At 49.9% G+C, this 24,692-nt stretch overlaps 3 protein-coding genes across 3 annotated transcripts in view; 1 reads left to right on the top strand and 2 right to left on the bottom strand.

Annotated features, from left to right (window-relative positions):
• Nucleotides 1-180: 180 nt before the first annotated feature.
• LOC111142703 (Niemann-Pick C1 protein-like) lies at nt 181-13,316 on the bottom strand. Its single transcript, XM_022495992.1, has 14 exons — nt 13,293-13,316; nt 11,497-11,679; nt 10,281-10,395; nt 8,609-8,736; nt 8,375-8,515; nt 7,098-7,187; nt 6,468-6,655; nt 6,022-6,137; nt 5,241-5,370; nt 3,742-3,942; nt 2,538-2,769; nt 1,694-1,807; nt 916-1,078; nt 181-281 (listed from the first exon to the last, which is right to left on the bottom strand). Exons 1-14 carry the CDS (start codon nt 13,314-13,316, stop codon nt 199-201), a joined length of 1,908 nt encoding a protein of 635 aa, XP_022351700.1. The 3' UTR covers nt 181-198.
• A 1,030-nt stretch (nt 13,317-14,346) lies between these two features.
• Nucleotides 14,347-19,547, top strand: LOC111142400 (uncharacterized protein C18orf8-like; the record flags this gene model as incomplete). The annotated part of the gene is made up of 10 exons (XM_022495460.1): nt 14,347-14,416; nt 14,660-14,713; nt 15,872-16,000; nt 16,548-16,654; nt 17,388-17,507; nt 17,797-17,874; nt 18,157-18,261; nt 18,357-18,425; nt 18,512-18,737; nt 19,417-19,547. Coding segments are annotated over 10 exons (1,038 nt in total), but the record flags the coding sequence as incomplete, so codon positions are not given.
• Nucleotides 19,289-24,692, bottom strand: part of LOC111142399 (NPC intracellular cholesterol transporter 1) — a 48,595-nt gene continuing 43,191 nt past the window's right edge. The window contains exons 21-25 of the mRNA XM_022495459.1: nt 23,530-23,730; nt 22,326-22,557; nt 21,482-21,595; nt 20,704-20,866; nt 19,289-20,069 (exon numbers count right to left, since the gene is read on the bottom strand). Coding sequence (XP_022351167.1) covers nt 19,987-20,069; nt 20,704-20,866; nt 21,482-21,595; nt 22,326-22,557; nt 23,530-23,730 — 793 coding nt within the window. The 3' untranslated portion in view covers nt 19,289-19,986. The remainder of the gene's footprint in view (nt 20,070-20,703; nt 20,867-21,481; nt 21,596-22,325; nt 22,558-23,529; nt 23,731-24,692) is intronic.

Genomic DNA, 24,692 nt, shown 5'->3' on the forward strand with positions numbered 1-24,692 from the left:
GCCCCTCGGCGTCTTGGAGCTGCCTTCGATTAGGTAATACTGCTTCACACGTCAGCTTGTGGTCCGGAGTTGAAAGCACTAGGGCCGAAGCTGCTGCTGTTCGAGCCTGCTCTCCGCATCCGCCCTGAAGACACAGCAACTGTCCCGCTGTAAGCCCACCGACCCACACAGTTCAAAGTCCCCAGACCTCGCAAGAGGCTAGAAATTTAGGAGCTGTTCTCGCTCTGTACCTTTGTATCGCTCTTGAGTGGCCAAACTTTTGGCTTTATTTATAGATGGGCCTGTGAGGGATTTTAACAAAAAGCAAAAACAAACTTCAGAATCGTTTCTTCAGGAGAAAAGGCAATCAGGTAGTTGTATTACAGTACAAACTTTCTATCCCCAGAGATTAATACCCCCTCCCCCCCGCCAAATGCCTCAGCTTCTTACAAAGCTCTGAGACAGCCAGTTGGTCCTGCACTCTCCTTCCAACCCCACCTCATTTACGGAAGCTGAAGTGGCCAGAGAAGTAAAAAAATCTTAAGGGCAATCTTGAAACGAGAGAAGCACAGGCAGCCCTCTGCGAGGCCCGTGAGTCAGGGAATGAGAGCTGCTCTGCGGCACTGCTGGGGCTTGCCCAGCGGCCGAGTCACTCCGGCCACCCCTCTCAGGGGCAGCGGGGAGACCCCAGGGCCGCAGCCATGCAAGCGCCTTCACCGTCTGACTTCAGGGCCTTGCCCAGCAGCCAAGTGGAGCCTCCAGAAAAAGCATTAGCAGCTTACTAATGAAGCCGTTTGGACCACCATGAAATCCCTAGACCAGATTTTTTTCCTTTCACAATTTTTTTTTTAAGTACCATTTGAGAATGCTTCTAGATTTCTTTTCCTTTAGTCACATGCTTCCTCCATCCACTTACCTCAGAACAAGAATGCTTACCTATGTAGCTGAGTAAGACAGGAAGGAATATCAAGCCATGGGTGGCTCCCAGTAAGACCATAGCCAGATACATCCTGAAGTAGAATATCTGGAAGATCTGAGACTTGGCAAACGCCAGCACCACAATCCCTCCAAATTTTGTTAGTGTGATTCCACTGAACACCTGAAAGAAGAGATAGCGTTGGAAAGCGCTTACTAACCTGCTCTAATTCAACACGTCCTCACAGCGATTTCTTGATGGGCAAGGCCCAAAGCAATGGGTTGAACCCCAGCTTTTAGTTACTGACAAGCAGGACTACATTCTACCTAAAATTGATTTGCTGCTTATAGACGTGGAAAAAAAAAGTAGAAGGGTAAAAGCTGTGTATTCTGCATGGACAATGGACGCTGTCTTTAAACAGCTTTCCTTACACTTTTAGATGAAAACTATTAAGGACTTTCTAGAGCAGCAAAAAACTGGCTGAGAGGCGGAAGCAGGCTATGGAGTTGAACTAAGAAGATTCTCCCGGCTCTGAGGGCCCCAGCTCCCTGGGTGCCAACACGTGTGCTCAAATCGAACCTCTCCGTTCTCTTCCTGCTTCATGGTCTGTAAAGGATTCACCGAAGAGAACGGTTCTAAAGAACTTCAGGATTTAGCTATTCATGAAATGCCCAAAGATGCATCACCCTTGGGAGTGGCTAAGTAACTCAAATTCTCTTTTTCCTACTGACTTTTCCGGTCCCTGAGAAGTTGACGAGCTGGGCACCCCGTGCGGAAACGTCTGGCCAGGCTACTTACGGAACTGCCCATGTGAGAGAGCGCCTCTTCGGCCCGTTGCACGCGGCTGCCCTTCGTGCTCACTGTGAACGCTCTCGTGATGTGGCTGCAGAACTCCACTGAAATGCCACAGCTCTGAAAGAGAGTCTCCCGTTACTGCCCTCTTGTGGCTGAAAATCCTAGCAGCAGGCACTCCTCCCCCAGGATCTGGTATGCCAGGCACCACAGGTGGCCCAGGAACCCTAAGCATCCCCTTTTTGTAACACCGAGCACCCCAGCGGTGCACGCCCACTGAAGGTGCACCGGGCAACTCGTGGGACCCTCAAGCACCCAGACTCCACTTCTCTAGAGCAGATCTGCTTGTTTTAGGGGGACTCGTGGAACCCTCATAAGGTTACCCCTCCCCCTCAAGAGTCAGCACCCCTCAGATTTGCTTTAGCTGGGCCTCCCTGCCGCTTCCCCAAAAACAGTGTTCATGTCGTAAGTACAGACACGCTGCTATTTTAGTAGTTTTTCAAATGCTCCTATCTTTAAGACTATCAGAAAGCACCTGGCAATTGCATGAGAAGCGAAAGGTACTGGTAGCGAATTCCACTAGGAAGGAGCATTTTTTTCTAAAAAGTGAACATCTTCTCATTGGGCTACATGTTTTTGCAGACCCTTCGGGACAGAAGTTCCAGGCAAAATACCCCTGTGACACCACGGAGTCGCACTTCCATTGTTCTATGTACAACCCAGGTCCCCACTCCATTAGCACTCATCCCACCTTTCCACGAGCAAGAGCTGGCCTTGGTCTTTCACCCCAAGAAACAGTTCACAGAAGTGACACGGGAGGCAGGAGCCAACTGAGTGGGCCAGGACTCACCATAACCAAATTGACCAAGGAAACCGCATTCAGACTGATGCCCCAGAGCCACATGACGCCAAACATGTTGATCAAGATCATGGCGATAGTGACACACATGATCACCGCAGACCACAGTTCACAGCCCAGGAGAACCAGGGTCACCAAGAAGATGGCTCCCAGGGACACGCTGAGATTAAAGATCGTGTCATCGATAATGGTCAGGTACTGTTCGTAGAAGACATAGAACACACTGGAGAAAAGAGCAGAAGGTTCTGTTATAGCTCGTGCTTGCTTCTGGAAGCTTTTGTTCATCCTGCCACTATTGCAGAACCAACTACTCTGATTCATCCCTTGCATAAAAACATCCTGTTTTTGTGAGACTCCTCCATAGTAATTCAAATGAACCTCTGACCACTAATACCCAAAAAAGGGCCTCGTAATGATCCAAAATGTGTATTTTATATAAAGTTTTTGTTCATAAGCTCAACCTCTTCACTTCATAGGCATTTACAGAGTATTTCAGGGTATGTTGAAAACACAAGTCCTGATCTATCCTGAGAATTACCTCAGACCAAATGAGATCTGTGCGGGGCATGAGGAGAAAAATGGTTTTTTGGCAAAGTTAGTCAGCTCTTCTCAAGAATTAGGACATCCATTCTGAGAACTTCCCCAGAAAAACAGGCTGTCCTCCTGTCAGGAATGGATCAGAACCCCTCTGAGCAAGATCACAGGGGTGGGGAAAAACCACCTGTTTCTTCTACTTTTTAGTAGTTTCCAAATTCGGTATCTCCTGAAATGCTTTATAGGAGAAAAACCCCAACAAACAAAAATGAAAAACCTCCATAAAGACACCATATCCCAGGTAACTGGAAGTCAGGGGCAGCGAGCAGCTACCGGCCAGGAACGTGCGCTCGAGCCTCTCAGTAAAGCCTGGTCCCCCGGTACCTCGCCCCCTGACCCAGGGTGCTGCTTTGAAGTGTGTCTTTCTTTGGATGGTGAGCTCTAGCTCACAGATCAGATTTTGTGTGTGCAGCACTCAGACCTTAGGGGGTGCTGCAGACCCTGGCCTTCCTTGCCCAGACGCTACTTCCCCTGATATTATTTGCTTCTGCTCATGTTGGAGAAGGTGTCAGAACGAAAGCCAAGGATCAGCTTCCCATCAGGCGAGCCCTCAGGCTGTGGGCCCTAACCCAAGACACCTTGTTTATAAAATTCAAACTACCTGTACGGGAACACACGGTAACCGCTTCCATCGAGGCCCATGGTTTTGGTGATGTTGCCGGCGATGAGGATGGCTTTTCTCATGGCATCAGTAAAGTCAGCAGAGGTCTGAAGCACAGTGTGGTAGGTCATGAAGTGAGTGGCTCCGACAGCCGTGTCATTGCCAAGGATGTTAACGGCTGAACTGTAAGCAGCATGTCCCCTATGGGAAGACTCAGTGGTGTCAGGGAGGCCACAGAAAGTCCCCGCAGACCCTGAGCATGCAAAGCGAACTGGAAATCACCTGACCCTGGCTTAGAGGTCAGACCAGCTCTAGATTTCAGGGACAGGGAAGGAAGGCCCCGTGCAAGGGAACAGTGAAGGTTTTAGCTTATTCTCTCACTTTTGGTTGTTTTAGTGCAGAGGTGCTCTTGTTTGGGTATCTGTGTTCTCCTCCGGCGTTTGCTCGGCAGTGTTGTGTAATGGGGCGGGAAAGGACAAGGGCCCTGGAGTCCATGGCTGTGAGGCGGATCTCGGCCCCGCCCCGTATTAGCCATGGAACCCTGGGCGACGGGACTGAATCTGGGCTGCGGTGTCCTCTGTCACCTCCTCACAGGCTGTGTGGTAAGGGCGGCGACGTGGGTGAGGTGCCTGGCGCACGATGGCACGTAGGAGGCTCCCCGTAAGTGGTGGCTGTTGCTTTCCTAAAAGCTGGATGTACTCGGGTTTCTTTTATGCAGGCCAAAGCGTTCAGTGGGCAAGCAGACCACGCTGCAAGATTCGCTTTTATCTTTAGGCCCAGTCTTTCCTCTGTACCAAGTACAGGTCTCCAAGCACAGCCACGATACACATGACTGACTGATAGGAGTTTGGTTGAATTATGCATTAGGAAAATCAGGGAAGTCCAGGGTTTGCCTAACATACATGTGGACACTCTTCTTGCTCCTACAAAAGGTTCTGAATCATCCCACCCCCGACTCACAGCCTTCTTCCCTATTTCTGGGCCCAGAGGCCTTGCCTCCACACAGCTGACCAGCTGCCCGGCCAGATGGGGGTGTGCGACAGCCCCGAACCTCAGAGCCAGACAGGCTGGCAAGATCAGCCAGGCTGAAGAATCTGAGCCTTGGTCCAGGATGGCGTGACCGAGCAGAGAAGCTGTCCCTGACCCCGGGACGGATGTGAACACATTCTGAAATGCCACACGGCCCTGCTCCCCTCCTGTCCTGCTAGACGCTGGCACAGCGCTCAGCAGCCATTCACGCAGCCGGAAGAGCCAGGACACGGGGCCGAGAGGGAGAGACAGACGCTCAAGCCAGGGTGAGATCTGCTGGAGAGGCTGAGAAGCTCTCCTTATGGGTGTGTGAGGTTTTTCTGCTCTCAGAAGACCCGGTGGTGGGGCCGGTGGGGAGGGGAAGAAAGGGACCCTCCCCATACAGCTGCCCCCACCCCAGCCCTCGGCTAGCTGTCCCGCACAAAATAACTGGAAGTGGGCACGTCTCTGAGCGGCTCCACAGCACTTACCCTTTGCCGCACTTGGGGTTTGGGTTATCAGAAAGGAACATGGGCAGGAATCTCATGAAGTCTTCCCCTTGAGGCCTCTGTTTGCCCTCTGGGGTTAAAGGTCTGCAGCGACCACAGGCAGGGTCAACCACTAGCACAGACACAGAGGGGCCCAGATGAGAAGAACGAGGTTCCAGATGTTATTTTAAAACACTTAAGGATCTAAGGGGAATTTTCCTTGATCTTTTTCCTGACCCCAAAGCTCCAGAGCTTCCAACACACGGGATTTTCACAGTCTAATCCGTCTGACATTCCATCTTCATCTGAGGCAGGCTGTACAAACTTTCTTCCCTGAAATAGGTGGCCTGCTTGGAGGATGACCCTGGTTGGTATTATCAAAGTCCAAGGCTTCCATGAGTTTACCAAGAAAACTCGAGGACAACCTCAATACTCCTAACAAAACTGCAGGGCAACGGTGATAACAGTGGGAAGCACTCCGTGAGACGTAGCCAGATCCCAACCAAGAGATGCTATTAGTGGCGTCGGGAGAAGAGAACCCGGAAGACTCTGAAAACCAGAGTCCCCTGACCGGGGCTCCGTCTGGCCTGCAGCCCTGTGGTGGGGGTTGGAGGGAGGCCGAACAACACGACACATCAGAGAACATGGCTGAGGAGAGGGATGGCGACCAAGGAAAAGGGACCGGCGCCGGTATAAACTGAGGTGAAATGCAAAGGATTTATAAATTATAATGCCACAAGTCTTCAGAGAAAAGGGAAAAATCTGGAAAAGGAGATGAAAGTACCTGAGGCATTGCAGAAGCGATCTGTGCCATTGTAGACTCTACAGCAAGAAGACTGAGGCTTGACCCAATCAAAATAATCATCGATCCAGGACGAGGGGGCAAAGCCTATTCGGGTACTGGCGAGAAGGAGGGAGAAGTTACTGACTTGCTCCGCGGGGGGAGGTCTCAGATTCAGTCCTTTTTCTCGAAACCTAACTTCACTTTCTAGATGTTACACTGCTGCCCAAAGGACAGACTTCATCACCACTTAATGGAAAACCCTTCCAGATAGGAGCTGCTCAATTAGTCCTTTTAAAGCTTTTGCTGAGGTAAAGCTAGAGTTAGCATGATTCTGAGCAACACATTTTCTAAGCAAATCTATCCTGAGTGAGCCATGTCAGGCCCAGGCGGCCGGGGGCCCCTTCCGGCTGCTTCCGCGGCAGGACAGAACGCCGGGCGGTACTGACTAGTTGTCCAGCTGAGCCGCGGTGAAGATCTGCTGCACCAGGGAGTCGTTATTGCAGCCCATGCCCCCGCACACCATGTTCTGCCCTTTCAGGGAGCTGTAGTCGTGCCCTTCCTCCAGGACGAAGTACACAGGTGGGCCCGCATGCAGGTATCTGAGCGACCTGAAGTAATCCAGCACGTAGGAGTCCTGCACGAGCGATCAGAGAACGGGACACAGTGGGAATGTGCTGACGAGCCCAGGTGAGGGGACGGCTAAGGATGGAGACAGCACTGGGATGCTGCTGGCCGAGACGGCCCCAGCCGAGATGTGGACCGTCCCCCCAACCCGAGCCAGCTCCCGGCTCCTCACCCTCCCTGCGCCCAAGGTGCTTCTTTGGCGGGCCCACCGCCAGGAAGGCACCTTACGAGGTGAGAGGCTCACTGCTCTATTTCTCTGTACCCTCCTCACCCCGAGAGTTCCCCATGCTAAGATGGGCCCCACTGCCAGGCTCCATGGCGGTCCTTGTAACCTGGGGAACCGGCCGCCACATGCATTTAGAAGCAGGCATTCACCCGGAACAACTGCATGCAAGTTTTGGAAAATGTATTTGTATCTTTGGCTAAACAAGGTAAAAGAGAAAGCAGCTTACATCAGGCATGGAGAGAGACTGATCCAATCCAATTTCCACTTTGTTCAGCACCGCGATACTGAAGGACAGGACACCCACAAATACCGCTATCTGGAATAAAAAGTGAGCTGTAAGGCAGGGACTGCTTCGTGCATGGCAGCTTAAGAACATAAATAAGATCTTCCACACGTGAAAAACGGGACTGTCCCCAACCGAAAAGTTTACATGCCACGTTAACGTAGAGAGCAGGAGTACTGGCTGAGAGGACAGCATCTAGTCAAACTACTTGGGTTTAAATCCTGGCTCCAGGATTTGAGTGACCCTGGGGAAGTCACTTAACCTCTCTCAGCTTCTACTTCCTCATCAGTAACACAGGAAAAATAAAAGATGTATAACATAAGATAGTTTTGTGGGTTAGATGAGAAAATCTGCAGACAATCCAGATTCAGCATTGTACCCAATATTCAGTGTTTGTTAAATGTTAAGTGTTACCATTACTGGGGACGAAGTCATGTTCTTTTATTAGAGCAGTGATAGGTCATCGCTGCTGGCTATCCCCAGTAGATCACCTACAGAAAGCTCTCACACTCTTGCTGGGGACTCGGGACGGTGGGTGGTGTGCTGGGGAGGTTTGTGGCACTGTAACGGGGCAGCGTGAGGAGAGAGTTGTGGCAGGACAGTTCCGTGTATCAACTGCAGTGGTGGTCACTGCCACTGCACATGTGATGAAGGGACTCAGAACTCGACATACACACGTGCCCATGTCAAATTCCTTGTTTTGACGCTGAACTATAGTTGCGTAAGACCACAGGGAGAAGCTGGGTTGATGGGTACCTGGGTCATTTCTGTACTATCTTTTTGACTTTCTATGAATCTAAAATTACTTCAAAATAAAAACTTGCTTATACTGACTACTAAAAGCTAGCTAGAAAAATATTTTATGTACTTGTACATATTTGCTTTTGCATTTTGTATATATACTTAACAACTGTCACAATCTCCTTCCCACGCTGGTTTCTTTCTTTTTTAAAGATTTTATTTATTTACTTTAGAAAGAAGCATGTGTGCAAGCAGCGGGGAGGAGCGGAGGGAGAGGGACAAGCAGAATCCGCTCTGAGCACAGAGCCCAACACAGGGCTCGAACCCATGACCCTGAGATCATGACCTGAGCTGAAATCAAGAGTTGGACGTTTAACCAACTGAGCCACGCAGGTGCTTCACCCAAGCTCCTTTCTTAGAAGGCATGTGATAAAACTGTTTTTGGAGAAAAATGAGGAAAACCACAGACAAACTCATACCACAATAGGTCGCATCCAATCCTTAAGCAGAAGTGGAGAATAGGAGTTTTTGAAGAACCGAAACAAGCAGCTTTCTGAGGCCTGGACACTAGTTCCATCTTCAGAGCCTCTGACACAGCAAAGGACATCCAGACGATGTTTCTGAGAGGAAAAAGAGGGACAAAGGTCACACCCTCCTGCTGCTTCACTTGGATTCTAGGCTGTAAACAGACTGCCATCCTGACAACAACTTACCTCTTGACGCTTGATGTCTAACCCCAAGAGACTCACAAAACACGTAATCTGAAGAAGGAAGTCAATGAGGACGGCCATCCCGGCGAACAGGGAGAAAGTGTGAACGGCTGGCATCTTTGACAGCGCCCCTGCAGGGGGAGAGAAGCTGCCCCGTCACGTCCACTTACAGCAGGGGACTCCATGCGGGTCTCGCACTCATGTGTACACAGGAACACAAGGAGCTAGAATAGACTGAAGCCACGAGAAGACCCACGCTTCCCACAACCCCCCCAGAGGAATGCCACAGAAATATTTTCTCTCTGCTATTAGATCAACAGTATTAGTCTCCCACTTCTGACACAGTTAGATGAGGGCGCTCCCAGTCAGAAGTATTGGGTTAACACCCAGAGACTGCAAACTAGCAGCCCACAGGCCAGATGATATCCTGTATGGTCCACATTAGATCAATTCATTTTAGGATGAAAACACATTTCTTTTTTTAAAAATAGAAGCCAATATTTAACAATGAGACCCAACACAAAAATCTAGATTCACAGCTTCACTTAAAAAAAGAAACTGGACCTAGCAGCACTGGGCCAGCAACACGTAACTACCCTTTCTAGACCTCTGCCTTCTGCTCCTACAGTCCTCCCAGAGTCACTCCAATCTTGAGGCACAGTGTCAGCTGCTATTATCATCACATTTTCTGATGAGAAAACAAGAGAAAGTAACTTTCTCTGCACCTGTATCTATCAAAAGGAAGTTTAAGGACCACAGGCTTGAAAGCACACTGCTCTATGGAAATGAAGACGGCATCCTGGGTCTGTTCTGAAAGACCTCCGCCTTCATGAGTCTACAGCAGCCCCGTGTGAACAGCCCATGGAGGCATTTCCATCTGTGGCCCACGGATCGCATTTCTAATCCAGCTTCCTGCTCTGAAGACGCACTCGATTGTCTCATCCCACACAGCAGACAAGGGGGCAGACAGCCCTGTGAGTAAGGCTGCGTGGTGATTTCTCCACAGGAAAGAAACACAGAGAACACTGGTTTTTGTTCCAGCTCATTCTGGCTCCTTGTAGTGAGGGGAGGTCCAAGGACCTCTGCTCATTAACAAGGCTGCTTCCCCGATGGTTTGTGCGGACAAAGAGGAATGTCTACGCCTATGGATTTTGCTCAGAGTATGGTGTTGGCCTGGCTCCTGTGGGACGCAGGAATGTCATTTTCAAAGATCCACATTTGCCACAGGTGCCAAAAAGGGGAAGCAGCAGAGAAGTTCAAGGTTATCTGTCAGTCTGGACCCCAACATCAACACTATCATGAAACAACATGAGAAAGTGGAGGGGCGCTGAGCGGCTCAGCTAGTTAAGCAGCTGACTCTTGATTTCTGCTCAGGTCATGATCTCAGGGTCATGAGATCAGGTGCCACATTGGGCTCTGCGCTGGGCGTGGAGCCTGAAGATTCAATCTCTCTCCCTCTGCCCCTCCCCCCAACCCCCCAAAAGAAAAGAGGACACTTCCAAAATGATATCCAAGATACTGCTACTGATTTTCCCCGTGGTCCACTCTGATACTTTCTGATTACAGAATAAGCTTAAACAAGGAAGTAACACGATGGGACATAGTCAGATACCCAGATCCTTCTACCTCCAGGCTCAGGAAACAGTGGGACTGGTAGAATTCAAAGAGTAATTACCTAAGAAAAACGCTACAGCCTCTGAAAAGGAGGACAGGAACATACTAGGAGCCACTTCTCCTAGGACCCTGCCCAGCTGCTGATCCAGAGTTTCTCCTTGAAGACGTTCATCTCGCTTAAAAAAAACAGAACACAATACACAGGCCATTAACCTTTCTAAATGACAATGCCATCTCTTTGCTTCTTTGTTGCTTTGTGTTAACAGTAAAGACAAATGATTAGGAGCTTCTACTTATTGTAGATAAACTTTGATGGGGGGCCTGCAACTTGTCCTGACAATCCATCCAGGGTATCACTAAACCCCTGAGCTAGGTAACAGGTGGAAAGCTCAAGGGAAGACTGGATCATCTTATCAGGAAAACACACAGAATGCAGCCTGCAGGTGGCTGGACCATTAAGGGACACTCTTACGTGCCACTGAGTCCCCAAGTAAGGTGACCAGGAAAGAAAAATATCATGATTGAGACCATATTATACATCAGCAGGTCCTATGCTGTCCTATCTTCAGTGGCACCTCTGACAAGTCTCTGATTCTTCTACACTACTGGAGACTCATTTTAGTAACAGTTGTATCCAAGGGGCGCCTGGGTGGCTCAGTGGGTTAAAGCCTCTGCCTTCAGCTTGGGTCATGATCTCAGGGTCCTGGGATCGAGCCCCATATCGGGCTCTCTGCTCAGCGGCGAGCCTGCTTCCTCCTCTCTCCCTCTCTGCCTGCCTCTCTGCCTACTTGTGATCTGTCAAATAAATAAATAAAATCTTAAAAAAAAAACAGGAAAAGAAAAAAAAATAAGAGTTGTATCCAAAATGTTTTTCGCAAGCATGTAAGCCCTTCTTGCACACATATTTAAAACTGAATTCTTAGGACGCCTGGGTTGCTCAGTCAGTTAAATGTGCAATTCCTGGTTTCAGCTCAGGTCATGATCTCAGGGTCCTGGGATATAGCCCTGGGTCTGTCCCTCTTCCTCTGCTCCTCTCCTACGATCTTGCTCTCTCTCTCAAATTAAAAAAAAAAAATCTTTAAAATTTAAGTCTCACTTTATTCCTCCAACCAAGGAGAAGGCTGAGCAAGTTATGGACACCAATGAGCAACACAGAGAACAGGAAACACCGCTACCCCACTTCCACGCTTGCAAGTACTCGGCATAGAGCGGGACAACCATTAACGGAGCTCACTACTTGGTCTGATGGCAAGCTCTGTCAGGCTATGGAAACGCACCTGGTAGGTCTGGACCAGAATGAAGATGTTGTCCACCCCGACAGCCAGCACCAGGAATGGGATGACTTCGATCACAATGAGGGTGAGGGGGATCCCAACGTAGCTGAAGATGCCCAGTGAGCATGCCACTGAGCTCAACACGATGAGGATCCCAGCGATGCCAAGGGAGATCTTAGAATCCACCTGAACCACGCAACAAAGATAGAGAGTCAGACTCTCGTTTGTCCCATGACTAAAAGGACCTCATTTTTACCTCTTTCTTGGAGTTAAAGGTGCTCTCCGAGAGAAAGATAAGAAAAGATAAAAGATAAGAAAAATATTCTAGATCTTCCCTTAGCAGCCATGCTTTACGGGCTTCAATTCTCACGTGTAGTCAAATTAGGAAAAACTGGATTATGAGAAATAAACTGTAAGTTTTAAAATAAACCAAAAATCTGGAACTGGAGAAAAATAAGTAACTAAAACAGAGAGCTAGGATTACCCACTGAAGCTGAGAGATTTTTTAGTTGTTTAATGATTGAATACGCCCTCCATTTATCGTTTGCCTGTGCTCTGTAACCCTGAGATTAGAAGTGGCTGCTTCTGGCTGTATTTGAATGTGGGATCACTTTTCCTTGCCTTTCTCCCACATTGTGTGTCATGGCTACCTAGTAAATACTGCGTTTTCTTCTCATTGGTTGACCCCAGAAGAGGTTAAGGCTGTGCTGCTTTGGTGTTTTGAGATCTGCCCTACACGAGGTGGGAGGAGAAGGAAGTCAGAGAAGAGAGGAGGTCAGGATTTCCGTGAAGGAGAAAGAAACAGTTGGGCTGTTTTTTTTGCCTTTCCCAGTGTAATTGATTTCAAGCTAGATTTCACGGGAATAACATTCAGCTCTCTTTTAAAGGAGATCGGAGGGTAGAGTAAGCTAGTTGAAATTTCAGTGCACACAGCTAGTCAGAAGGGCACACGTTTGGAGCTTCGGTAGCAATGTTTTCTCCTTAAAAGGGATCTCTTTCAGATAGTATTGCGGGCTTGGGCCCTGCGTGCAGTCGGGAGGGGATCACACGATTCCAGGTCTGGCTGCAGCTCAGAGGCCAGCAAGAGCTCCGCTTCCAGTCTGCCTGCCTCGACTTGTGGATTAGCCGGAAGCTTGATAGCTCTCTGGCAGCACTGGGGGAGGAAGGAGCGAGTTCTTATGTTTGATTAAGTCCTTTGGCTCTCTGTGTTCCTTCCGGCATCTTCCTTTTCTTGAGCTCATAGTGTTAGCATTAGAAGAATAGGTTGTGTCCGGGCACCTGGATGGCTCAGTTGGTTAAGTGTCCTACCCTTGATTTCGGCTCAGGTCATGATCTTAGGGTGGTAAGGTCCAGTCCTGAATTGGGCTCTGAGCTGGGCGTGGAGCCTGCTTAAGATAACCCCCCATCCACCCAGCCCCATGCACTCGCTGTCTCTCAAAAAAAAAAAAAAAATGGGTTTTGTCAGATGTTTATCTTGTATTTGCCGCTTACTCGGCATGAAGGTAACTGCTGGTGAATTGGAGGGAAAACCACTTCTAGACATTAAAAACCTTCTGCTCTGTTCCAGTGGTTTGGGACCAGTCAGAAGGCAGGCAGGTTCTAACTGGCTAGTTACAATCAAATGCCAGGTGTGATCAAAATAATAGTCCTGACAAAGGTTAATAATTCAAAGGTCCATTGAGTCTTGGGCCTCCGGAGTGTGGGTTGGTAAAGCATCTTTTACAGTTAATGACTGTTTGTCTTGTTTTTCCGGCTAGACTGTAAGCCCCTTGCAGGCTTGTAGCATCTTTGTATCTTGCCCGCCCCGTGTGGTTGCAGGGCATGCTGGCAGGAAGAGCTTGTTAGGCTGTTTTGAAAGAGGACGCCGGCAAATTGGGGATGAGCCAGCTGCTGTCATTTCCCCTTCTGTTTTTGGTCTTGTTCCACCAGTGTTGTGGAGCTGACTACAAGTTAGGATCACCTGGTTGGGGGGGGGTGGTGCTTTAAAAACCAAGGGCATCTGGCTCTCACATGGGAGCAGTTAAGTCCGAATGATTGGAGGCCAGCGTTGAGGCCCACATGTAAGACCTTCACCCTTGGGGGGCACCTGGGTGGCTCAGTGGGTTGGGCCTCTGCCTTCGGCTCGGGTCATGATCCCGGGGTTCTGGGATCGAGCCCTGCCCCGCGTTGGGCTCTCTGCTCAGCAGGGAGCCTACTTCCCTTCCTCTCTCTCTGCCTGCCTCTCTGCCTACTTGTGATCGTTGTCTGTCAAATAAATAAATAAAATATTAAAAAAAAAAAAAAAGACCTTCACCCTCGGGTGGTAGATGCAAGTGTTCTTTGTCTTGGCTTATCTGACCCATGGGCCCTTTCCTCTTTTGGGTGGTCTTTTCCAGACTGCTGATTAAAACCTGTCTTCTGATTGTCCCTGGGTGGTGGGAACAGAACTGGGAATGATGTTTAGTTTGCCGGGCTGTGTGTCTCAGGTTCAGAGAGGGCTGCCCCCCTGACGTACAGGCAGTGTAACTGGTCATCATGAGTCCTTGTCACGTGGGATTTGATATTGAATCATCCAGGGACGTTTCTCAGTTCCTTACTGTGCGTGTGTAAATGATGATGAATCATCTTTAGTTATTACAGAAGAATTACCAAATCTGAATTCTTGATACTTTTCCCCTTCTTGGGAGGACATTTTCATGGATTGTTCTCGACTTCCCTCTTCTTCCTTATAGGGGTTATCAGTGGGACAAGAGCGTTCACTCCTTTGTCATTTAACCACAGTTGAATAAACATTTACCGAAGGCTTTAAAAAGTACTGCATTTCACATCCTAAGCACGGGTATTGGCACGATTTTCTGATGGCATCGTCCTTGCCCACTTGTGTTTTTTCCATTTGCAGGTCCTGCTCCTGTGACCAGCCAGTCTCCTGTCCCGTGCAAACTCTGTATCCTTTACAAAGGCCTTGCCGCTGGGCATGGAAGGGAAGCTCTTGCCCCCTTTTATACTGGTGTCTGAGAGAGGTCCTGTGGCCTTGGCCTTTTCAGCTGTGAATGAGCTAAAGGCTTGGGAGCCCCCAGGGGAGCATTTCTCACCACCCAGGGCCAAGGAGCCTCTGCAAGTAGGGGGCGGGGCGGGCTTGTCTTTTGTTTCCATCTCCTCCTGGTTTACCACTTCCTATAACACGTAGATTCTTCGTCCTGGATTGTCTTTCAGCCCGACATCATTATCAGTGCAAGCCAAGGTGGGTCAGAGGGGCGGTCGCTAAGTTAGACAGTACTTGTTGGCTTGCGATGACAGAAGTCGCCAGTGCTGTTTTCGAGGTGAATTTGAGAGATGACCACTCCCTTCAACCCTAAAGTGGGAGATTCTTCACTTTATATTCTCTCTATTGTTTATTTATTGCTTTATCCTGAGCATGTTATTTTTAAAATTAATAGCTAAGAGTGGCCATTCCCCTGCTTTTGGCCCATTCCACTCTGTCCGTTCTGAAAAGCCAGACCCCATAGCACGGTGCACAAGACCCTCCCTGCCTGTCCTGACCCCCCACCTCCACACCCTCGTGCGCCGGAGCCCTTTTCTGTTCCGGCTGCACAGAGAGGTGTGCTCCTGCTTCCCACGGTGCTGGGGAGGCTTCTTCAGGATGTTAGTTGTCTTCCTAGTAGCCCCCCACCCCCTGTATCTTCCATTAGAGGACATCCTACCCATCTTCAGTCATTCGTGAAACTTTCCTGTCTCAGATCCTGGGATTCTCAGGGCGAGAGTTAGCCCTGGTGCCCCTGAGAGCCACTTCTCTCGTCTCCATGTACCTCTGAGCAGCTGTGGGAGAATCGAGAAGGGGATCGCTCAGATCATATTTAATGCAGTGTTAAATTCTCTTGTGGAACCCCAGTTGAGAAAGGCAGTGTGGATGTTCGGGAAAGTCATGAATCGGTGAATGATGAATTGCGAAATTCCCTTGGGAGCCTCCGGAGTTAACTTTTGACTGAAGAACCACTGTGGGAGAAACCAAAGTATAGGACCCAGGTTCATGCCACACGTTAACATCTTTTTAAACTTTCAAGGCTAAAAAGGGGGTTAGGTATAGGGATGGAACTGCTCTGAGTCACCCCCACCATTGCCCCCCACCATCTCCGTTTTGGGAGCTACACCATTGATGTCCCAGTGATCAGAGAGGGTCACCTCAGCGTAAGAAGCCATTGAGCATGCAGCTGTAGGGTGGCTGTCAGTCCTTCCGTCAGGTGCAGCCTGTGTGTCCTAGGCTGCACTTGGTAAGATCAGGGTTGTATCAGTGCTGTGCAGACTGCCCCCCACCCCCACCATGAATGTTTCAGGGGAACCACCTTTTGGGCTTTTGTTCCGATTTGCATCCTGTGTGAACTTTGCTGCCTCTTCCACCCAGGCTACCTCTGGAACCTCCAAGTGAAGCTTCAGCCCATCGTAAACCTCTTGCCAGATAAAGGAAGACTGATGGACTTTCTCCTCCAGAGAAAGGAGTGCAAGATGGTCATTCTGTCTGTCTGTTCGCAGAGTAAGTGGACCAGTCCTCCCCACTCGGTCTGGATTCCAGGGTTGGGACTGTGCTGCCCACACCTTTCCTTGGGAGCTGGGCCGCATTTTTGTGTCTTGTGCACAGCCTTGTCCTTCACTTGAAGGGTGGATCATTTAACCCCCTGGAAAGGTGATGAAATAGCAACATGACTTGTAGTTACTTGGGGACAAAAGCTAGATAGGACGGTGCCAGGTGAGAGCAACCCACACGCTGCTGGGGCATCTGAGGGTTAGGGCACTGCCATCCCCAGCCTGAAAACAGACATTTTCCAGAATCCAAGTCCCTCACTACAGAGATCTCTGAGCACTTCTGCTGAAACAGTCCGTAGCTACTTTTTCTAGTCCCTGGGAAGGGCTGGTGAGTGAATTCTAGGCTTTAGGTCTCAGAACGATTCCATTTCTCTCAATGCCCACTGGAGATAGGTTTGCCCTGGTGGCCCTTTGAGGTTAGTTCTTTCTGTCCCAGCAGCACGTTTGTGTTCCGAATGGACATAAACTCGGCTGACCTGTGTGAACGTTCTTTCCAGTGCTGAGTGAGTCCGACAGAGCCACATTACCTGTGATCGCCACGGTTTTTGACAAGCTCAATCACGAGTATAAGAAGTACCTGGATGCAGAGCAGAGCTACACAACGGTAAGCTGTGTGGGCTCCTCTCCACCCCTCCCCCGTGTTTCCTGAGGAAGAGGCAGGACGCCACTGAGGCCTGCGTGCTGAGGGGGCATGGTGGCCGCAGTTGGGGGGCAGCTGCTGGTCTGCACGGCTGTGGGAAGCAGGAGGGCTGCTCCCCGTGGGTTTCTGTGCACCCCTGCTCTGGCTCCCAGGCTTCTTCAGCCCTGGCCCTTGCTAGTTGGAGCCTCTCAGGGCCTGCTATAGCTCCACATGACCTGCGCTGGGCAGACTGCCTTAGAGTCAGGTGAAGCAGTGCATCGTGTCACAAAGCTCTCCCCATCTGTGGCATTCGGGGAGGGCTTATCACTCGGACATCCAGACAGTTTTATACGCGGTCTTCACTTACCGCAGGATCAGGACTTTATAAAAAAAAAGCAGGATGCATTCTGTTTTTATTAGGTAACAAACATCAGAAAGTCCATAATTCATTAGGGATTTTAAGGTTAAGAAAATGTGTCTCAAGAGGAAGCGGACTTACGCCTTCGCCTTTTAGTTCCATTCATGAACAGTAGCCTGTTTTTAAGATGACCACCTCTGCCTTCCCAAACCCTGCCTCTGCCTGCACAGGAGAAATCATTTTGTCCAAGTACCATGTGCCACCTTCTGCTCCCATTTGAGGCACACGGGGTCTAGAAATCGAGGCTTCTGGGCTTATCGAGAAGATGGTTCAGGTCACATTTGCCAATGTGTCGTTCAGGCACTAGAAGCTGGGCAGAGCCGGAGCAGTCCGCTTCTCAGGAGGCCGGTGCGGACCCAGGCAGTGATCGATCAGTCCGACATGTACACCCACGTCCTGTCGGTGTTCACGGAGAAGAAGGTGGGTGACGGGGCCCCTGGAGAGCTTGTTTGCGGGGAGCTGAGGAAAGGAGTAGAACTCAGAATGCGATTAGACCAACTGGTATCTCGGGTGAAGACCTAGTGCTAGTAGTTTGACTTCCAATACTCCGGCCAGAACGTGACTGTGGATGGGGAAGGTTCTGGATCTGTGCAAAACCAGCAAAACAGAACCGTGGGACAGATTCATGTGGAAACGAGGGGTGGAGAAATAAGCTGCAGGCGACCCCTCGCAAGTCCTCGGTGGTTTTAAGACTTCTTTTCCTCCGTAGGACATGCCTCATAAGTTCGTGATCGCCGTCCTGATGGAGTATATCCGCTCGCTCAACCAGTTTCAGATCACAGTACAGGTACCTTCCGGTCAGCAGGTGTGGTCCCAAGTTAGAGGAGCAGGGGCCGCACACCAGACCCAGGATGCGGAGTGACCTTCTCGACACTACCGTGTTGTCCTGAGGTGGGAGGAGGGGCGTTCCGTCAGGTGTCCCGTGGACGCACAGGGGACAGAAATCTGTCCCCTTCCTCGTGGAAACACATATCCAGCCCTTAGAACAGCTTGGGTCCTGGGCCCCATAGCCGCTCCTCTGGTGCAGGTGGGGGATTGGGAAATGTGCTGTCCTTCCGTCTGTCCTCAGCACTACTTACACGAGCTCGTCATCAAGACGCTGGTCCAGCACAACCTCTTCTACATGCTGCATCAGTTCCTGCAGTACCACGTCCTCAGCGACTCCAAGCCTTTGGTATGCGGCCCCCGTTTCTGTTCGTGGGCTTCAGGACTTCACGTTTAACCTCCTAACATTTGATGCTGAAGCCAGTTTGAAAATGTGTCTTTCAGGCTTGTTTGCTCTTATCCCTAGAAAGTTTCTACCCTCCTGCCCACCAGCTGTCTCTGGACATGCTGAAGGTAACTCTTGCCACAGCCGCGTTCGGAACTGCGTGCCTATCTGTTCCTGTCTCGGCACTTACAGGACCTCTCTCCCTCCCTCCCAGCGACTGTCCACCGCCAACGACGAAATCGTGGAGGTGCTTCTTTCCAAACACCAGGTATTGGCCGCCTTGCGGTTCATCCGGGGCATTGGCGGCCACGACAACATTTCTGCACGAAAATTTTTAGATGCCGCGAAGCAGACTGAAGACAACATGCTTTTCTATACTATATTTCGGTTTTTTGAACAGCGAAACCAGCGTTTGCGAGGGAACCCTAACTTCACACCAGGTGAGGCTGTGGTGGCCGTGAGAGAGGGGAGTGAACAGACCGGCAGTAGCAGGAGCAGGCTGGCGGCCGGGCCTTCTGGGGGCCCTCCTAAGAACTCCTGGGTTAGCTTTCTTAGAAACAAAATTCCATCTGCCCATGGAATCTGAATCCTGCTCTGGGACTCGCAGTTAATGCACTTCCAGTGTGGCCCATGCCACTGACCTGAGAATGCTGCTTTCTGAGGAATCAGGGATAAGACAGGAAATGGTGGCAGGAAACCGTGACTAAGGCATGTCACATGGCCTGGGGCTTACCACTGATGGTCTTAGGAAACCGAGGCTAATCTTAGCTCTTTGTCTCCCAAGTTATGAAACCTCAGGCATCTAGCTTCTTTAGGATGGGGAAGGAGCATGTGAGGTTGCGTCAGGCCCCCCAGTAACCCGTGTGGGGTGGCACTGCCAGGACAGGCAAGCCACTTGTGTCTCCAAGCAGGTGGCAGTTCGCTGGGGTTGTGAAGGTGTCCAACAGCTCTGGCAGCAGCTGTATAAATAAAAAGGACAACTCAGCAGCTTAGGAAAACAAGTGTTTTATGAAAGAAAATAAGTTAAAACCCCACCGTACATATCTATGAGCTGTGAAGCATTCATTTTGTTTTCCTCTTTTTGTGCCACATCTGATGAAATCTGTATTTCCTTTATAGGAGAACACTGTGAAGAACATGTTGCTTTTTTCAAACAGGTTTTTGGAGACCAAGCTCTAATGAGGCCTACAACATTCTGAAATCACTTGCTAGTTTGTTTTTTTATATATATATAAAAATGTGTACAAAGTTAATTTATTGCATTAATAAAGCTCTTTAAACTATAAAATGTTATAGTAAAGTGTATCTACAACATCCTCAAGTGTTACTAAAAATATGGTATAGAACTTGTGTGATGGCTTACTCCAAAAACAAAGGAAAAACATTGCATTGATTGGCCTTTAAAAAGTGTCAGGGAGCAGATCCCACTCAGCCTCGCTAGCATCCCCTCCGCCTGCCCAGGTGAGGGCTCGTTCCCGGAGACCGTGGAGGGCCCCTCGGCGTCTTGGAGCTGCCTTCGATTAGGTAATACTGCTTCACACGTCAGCTTGTGGTCCGGAGTTGAAAGCACTAGGGCCGAAGCTGCTGCTGTTCGAGCCTGCTCTCCGCATCCGCCCTGAAGACACAGCAACTGTCCCGCTGTAAGCCCACCGACCCACACAGTTCAAAGTCCCCAGACCTCGCAAGAGGCTAGAAATTTAGGAGCTGTTCTCGCTCTGTACCTTTGTATCGCTCTTGAGTGGCCAAACTTTTGGCTTTATTTATAGATGGGCCTGTGAGGGATTTTAACAAAAAGCAAAAACAAACTTCAGAATCGTTTCTTCAGGAGAAAAGGCAATCAGGTAGTTGTATTACAGTACAAACTTTCTATCCCCAGAGATTAATACCCCCTCCCCCCCGCCAAATGCCTCAGCTTCTTACAAAGCTCTGAGACAGCCAGTTGGTCCTGCACTCTCCTTCCAACCCCACCTCATTTACGGAAGCTGAAGTGGCCAGAGAAGTAAAAAAATCTTAAGGGCAATCTTGAAACGAGAGAAGCACAGGCAGCCCTCTGCGAGGCCCGTGAGTCAGGGAATGAGAGCTGCTCTGCGGCACTGCTGGGGCTTGCCCAGCGGCCGAGTCACTCCGGCCACCCCTCTCAGGGGCAGCGGGGAGACCCCAGGGCCGCAGCCATGCAAGCGCCTTCACCGTCTGACTTCAGGGCCTTGCCCAGCAGCCAAGTGGAGCCTCCAGAAAAAGCATTAGCAGCTTACTAATGAAGCCGTTTGGACCACCATGAAATCCCTAGACCAGATTTTTTTCCTTTCACAATTTTTTTTTTAAGTACCATTTGAGAATGCTTCTAGATTTCTTTTCCTTTAGTCACATGCTTCCTCCATCCACTTACCTCAGAACAAGAATGCTTACCTATGTAGCTGAGTAAGACAGGAAGGAATATCAAGCCATGGGTGGCTCCCAGTAAGACCATAGCCAGATACATCCTGAAGTAGAATATCTGGAAGATCTGAGACTTGGCAAACGCCAGCACCACAATCCCTCCAAATTTTGTTAGTGTGATTCCACTGAACACCTGAAAGAAGAGATAGCGTTGGAAAGCGCTTACTAACCTGCTCTAATTCAACACGTCCTCACAGCGATTTCTTGATGGGCAAGGCCCAAAGCAATGGGTTGAACCCCAGCTTTTAGTTACTGACAAGCAGGACTACATTCTACCTAAAATTGATTTGCTGCTTATAGACGTGGAAAAAAAAAGTAGAAGGGTAAAAGCTGTGTATTCTGCATGGACAATGGACGCTGTCTTTAAACAGCTTTCCTTACACTTTTAGATGAAAACTATTAAGGACTTTCTAGAGCAGCAAAAAACTGGCTGAGAGGCGGAAGCAGGCTATGGAGTTGAACTAAGAAGATTCTCCCGGCTCTGAGGGCCCCAGCTCCCTGGGTGCCAACACGTGTGCTCAAATCGAACCTCTCCGTTCTCTTCCTGCTTCATGGTCTGTAAAGGATTCACCGAAGAGAACGGTTCTAAAGAACTTCAGGATTTAGCTATTCATGAAATGCCCAAAGATGCATCACCCTTGGGAGTGGCTAAGTAACTCAAATTCTCTTTTTCCTACTGACTTTTCCGGTCCCTGAGAAGTTGACGAGCTGGGCACCCCGTGCGGAAACGTCTGGCCAGGCTACTTACGGAACTGCCCATGTGAGAGAGCGCCTCTTCGGCCCGTTGCACGCGGCTGCCCTTCGTGCTCACTGTGAACGCTCTCGTGATGTGGCTGCAGAACTCCACTGAAATGCCACAGCTCTGAAAGAGAGTCTCCCGTTACTGCCCTCTTGTGGCTGAAAATCCTAGCAGCAGGCACTCCTCCCCCAGGATCTGGTATGCCAGGCACCACAGGTGGCCCAGGAACCCTAAGCATCCCCTTTTTGTAACACCGAGCACCCCAGCGGTGCACGCCCACTGAAGGTGCACCGGGCAACTCGTGGGACCCTCAAGCACCCAGACTCCACTTCTCTAGAGCAGATCTGCTTGTTTTAGGGGGACTCGTGGAACCCTCATAAGGTTACCCCTCCCCCTCAAGAGTCAGCACCCCTCAGATTTGCTTTAGCTGGGCCTCCCTGCCGCTTCCCCAAAAACAGTGTTCATGTCGTAAGTACAGACACGCTGCTATTTTAGTAGTTTTTCAAATGCTCCTATCTTTAAGACTATCAGAAAGCACCTGGCAATTGCATGAGAAGCGAAAGGTACTGGTAGCGAATTCCACTAGGAAGGAGCATTTTTTTCTAAAAAGTGAACATCTTCTCATTGGGCTACATGTTTTTGCAGACCCTTCGGGACAGAAGTTCCAGGCAAAATACCCCTGTGACACCACGGAGTCGCACTTCCATTGTTCTATGTACAACCCAGGTCCCCACTCCATTAGCACTCATCCCACCTTTCCACGAGCAAGAGCTGGCCTTGGTCTTTCACCCCAAGAAACAGTTCACAGAAGTGACACGGGAGGCAGGAGCCAACTGAGTGGGCCAGGACTCACCATAACCAAATTGACCAAGGAAACCGCATTCAGACTGATGCCCCAGAGCCACATGACGCCAAACATGTTGATCAAGATCATGGCGATAGTGACACACATGATCACCGCAGACCACAGTTCACAGCCCAGGAGAACCAGGGTCACCAAGAAGATGGCTCCCAGGGACACGCTGAGATTAAAGATCGTGTCATCGATAATGGTCAGGTACTGTTCGTAGAAGACATAGAACACACTGGAGAAAAGAGCAGAAGGTTCTGTTATAGCTCGTGCTTGCTTCTGGAAGCTTTTGTTCATCCTGCCACTATTGCAGAACCAACTACTCTGATTCATCCCTTGCATAAAAACATCCTGTTTTTGTGAGACTCCTCCATAGTAATTCAAATGAACCTCTGACCACTAATACCCAAAAAAGGGCCTCGTAATGATCCAAAATGTGTATTTTATATAAAGTTTTTGTTCATAAGCTCAACCTCTTCACTTCATAGGCATTTACAGAGTATTTCAGGGTATGTTGAAAACACAAGTCCTGATCTATCCTGAGAATTACCTCAGACCAAATGAGATCTGTGCGGGGCATGAGGAGAAAAATGGTTTTTTGGCAAAGTTAGTCAGCTCTTCTCAAGAATTAGGACATCCATTCTGAGAACTTCCCCAGAAAAACAGGCTGTCCTCCTGTCAGGAATGGATCAGAACCCCTCTGAGCAAGATCACAGGGGTGGGGAAAAACCACCTGTTTCTTCTACTTTTTAGTAGTTTCCAAATTCGGTATCTCCTGAAATGCTTTATAGGAGAAAAACCCCAACAAACAAAAATGAAAAACCTCCATAAAGACACCATATCCCAGGTAACTGGAAGTCAGGGGCAGCGAGCAGCTACCGGCCAGGAACGTGCGCTCGAGCCTCTCAGTAAAGCCTGGTCCCCCGGTACCTCGCCCCCTGACCCAGGGTGCTGCTTTGAAGTGTGTCTTTCTTTGGATGGTGAGCTCTAGCTCACAGATCAGATTTTGTGTGTGCAGCACTCAGACCTTAGGGGGTGCTGCAGACCCTGGCCTTCCTTGCCCAGACGCTACTTCCCCTGATATTATTTGCTTCTGCTCATGTTGGAGAAGGTGTCAGAACGAAAGCCAAGGATCAGCTTCCCATCAGGCGAGCCCTCAGGCTGTGGGCCCTAACCCAAGACACCTTGTTTATAAAATTCAAACTACCTGTACGGGAACACACGGTAACCGCTTCCATCGAGGCCCATGGTTTTGGTGATGTTGCCGGCGATGAGGATGGCTTTTCTCATGGCATCAGTAAAGTCAGCAGAGGTCTGAAGCACAGTGTGGTAGGTCATGAAGTGAGTGGCTCCGACAGCCGTGTCATTGCCAAGGATGTTAACGGCTGAACTGTAAGCAGCATGTCCCCTATGGGAAGACTCAGTGGTGTCAGGGAGGCCACAGAAAGTCCCCGCAGACCCTGAGCATGCAAAGCGAACTGGAAATCACCTGACCCTGGCTTAGAGGTCAGACCAGCTCTAGATTTCAGGGACAGGGAAGGAAGGCCCCGTGCAAGGGAACAGTGAAGGTTTTAGCTTATTCTCTCACTTTTGGTTGTTTTAGTGCAGAGGTGCTCTTGTTTGGGTATCTGTGTTCTCCTCCGGCGTTTGCTCGGCAGTGTTGTGTAATGGGGCGGGAAAGGACAAGGGCCCTGGAGTCCATGGCTGTGAGGCGGATCTCGGCCCCGCCCCGTATTAGCCATGGAACCCTGGGCGACGGGACTGAATCTGGGCTGCGGTGTCCTCTGTCACCTCCTCACAGGCTGTGTGGTAAGGGCGGCGACGTGGGTGAGGTGCCTGGCGCACGATGGCACGTAGGAGGCTCCCCGTAAGTGGTGGCTGTTGCTTTCCTAAAAGCTGGATGTACTCGGGTTTCTTTTATGCAGGCCAAAGCGTTCAGTGGGCAAGCAGACCACGCTGCAAGATTCGCTTTTATCTTTAGGCCCAGTCTTTCCTCTGTACCAAGTACAGGTCTCCAAGCACAGCCACGATACACATGACTGACTGATAGGAGTTTGGTTGAATTATGCATTAGGAAAATCAGGGAAGTCCAGGGTTTGCCTAACATACATGTGGACACTCTTCTTGCTCCTACAAAAGGTTCTGAATCATCCCACCCCCGACTCACAGCCTTCTTCCCTATTTCTGGGCCCAGAGGCCTTGCCTCCACACAGCTGACCAGCTGCCCGGCCAGATGGGGGTGTGCGACAGCCCCGAACCTCAGAGCCAGACAGGCTGGCAAGATCAGCCAGGCTGAAGAATCTGAGCCTTGGTCCAGGATGGCGTGACCGAGCAGAGAAGCTGTCCCTGACCCCGGGACGGATGTGAACA

This window comes from Enhydra lutris, unplaced genomic scaffold, assembly GCF_002288905.1.
Source record: "Enhydra lutris kenyoni isolate GAN:26980312 unplaced genomic scaffold, ASM228890v2 scaffoldscaffold8, whole genome shotgun sequence".
NCBI classification, from domain to species: Eukaryota; Metazoa; Chordata; class Mammalia; order Carnivora; family Mustelidae; genus Enhydra; species Enhydra lutris.

Excerpts from the sequence above, each read along its gene's own strand:
- LOC111142703 (XM_022495992.1), bottom strand. The coding sequence starts at position 13,316 with ATGCCCTGCAACCACACGGGGCGG. Across the intron at positions 7,188-8,374 it reads ATTGGATGCGACCTATTGTG|ATAGCGGTATTTGTGGGTGT; the intron begins GTATGAGTTTGT and ends TTTTTATTCCAG. Across the intron at positions 3,943-5,240 it reads AACCCCAAGTGCGGCAAAGG|GGGACATGCTGCTTACAGTT; the intron begins GTAAGTGCTGTG and ends GTCTTCCCATAG.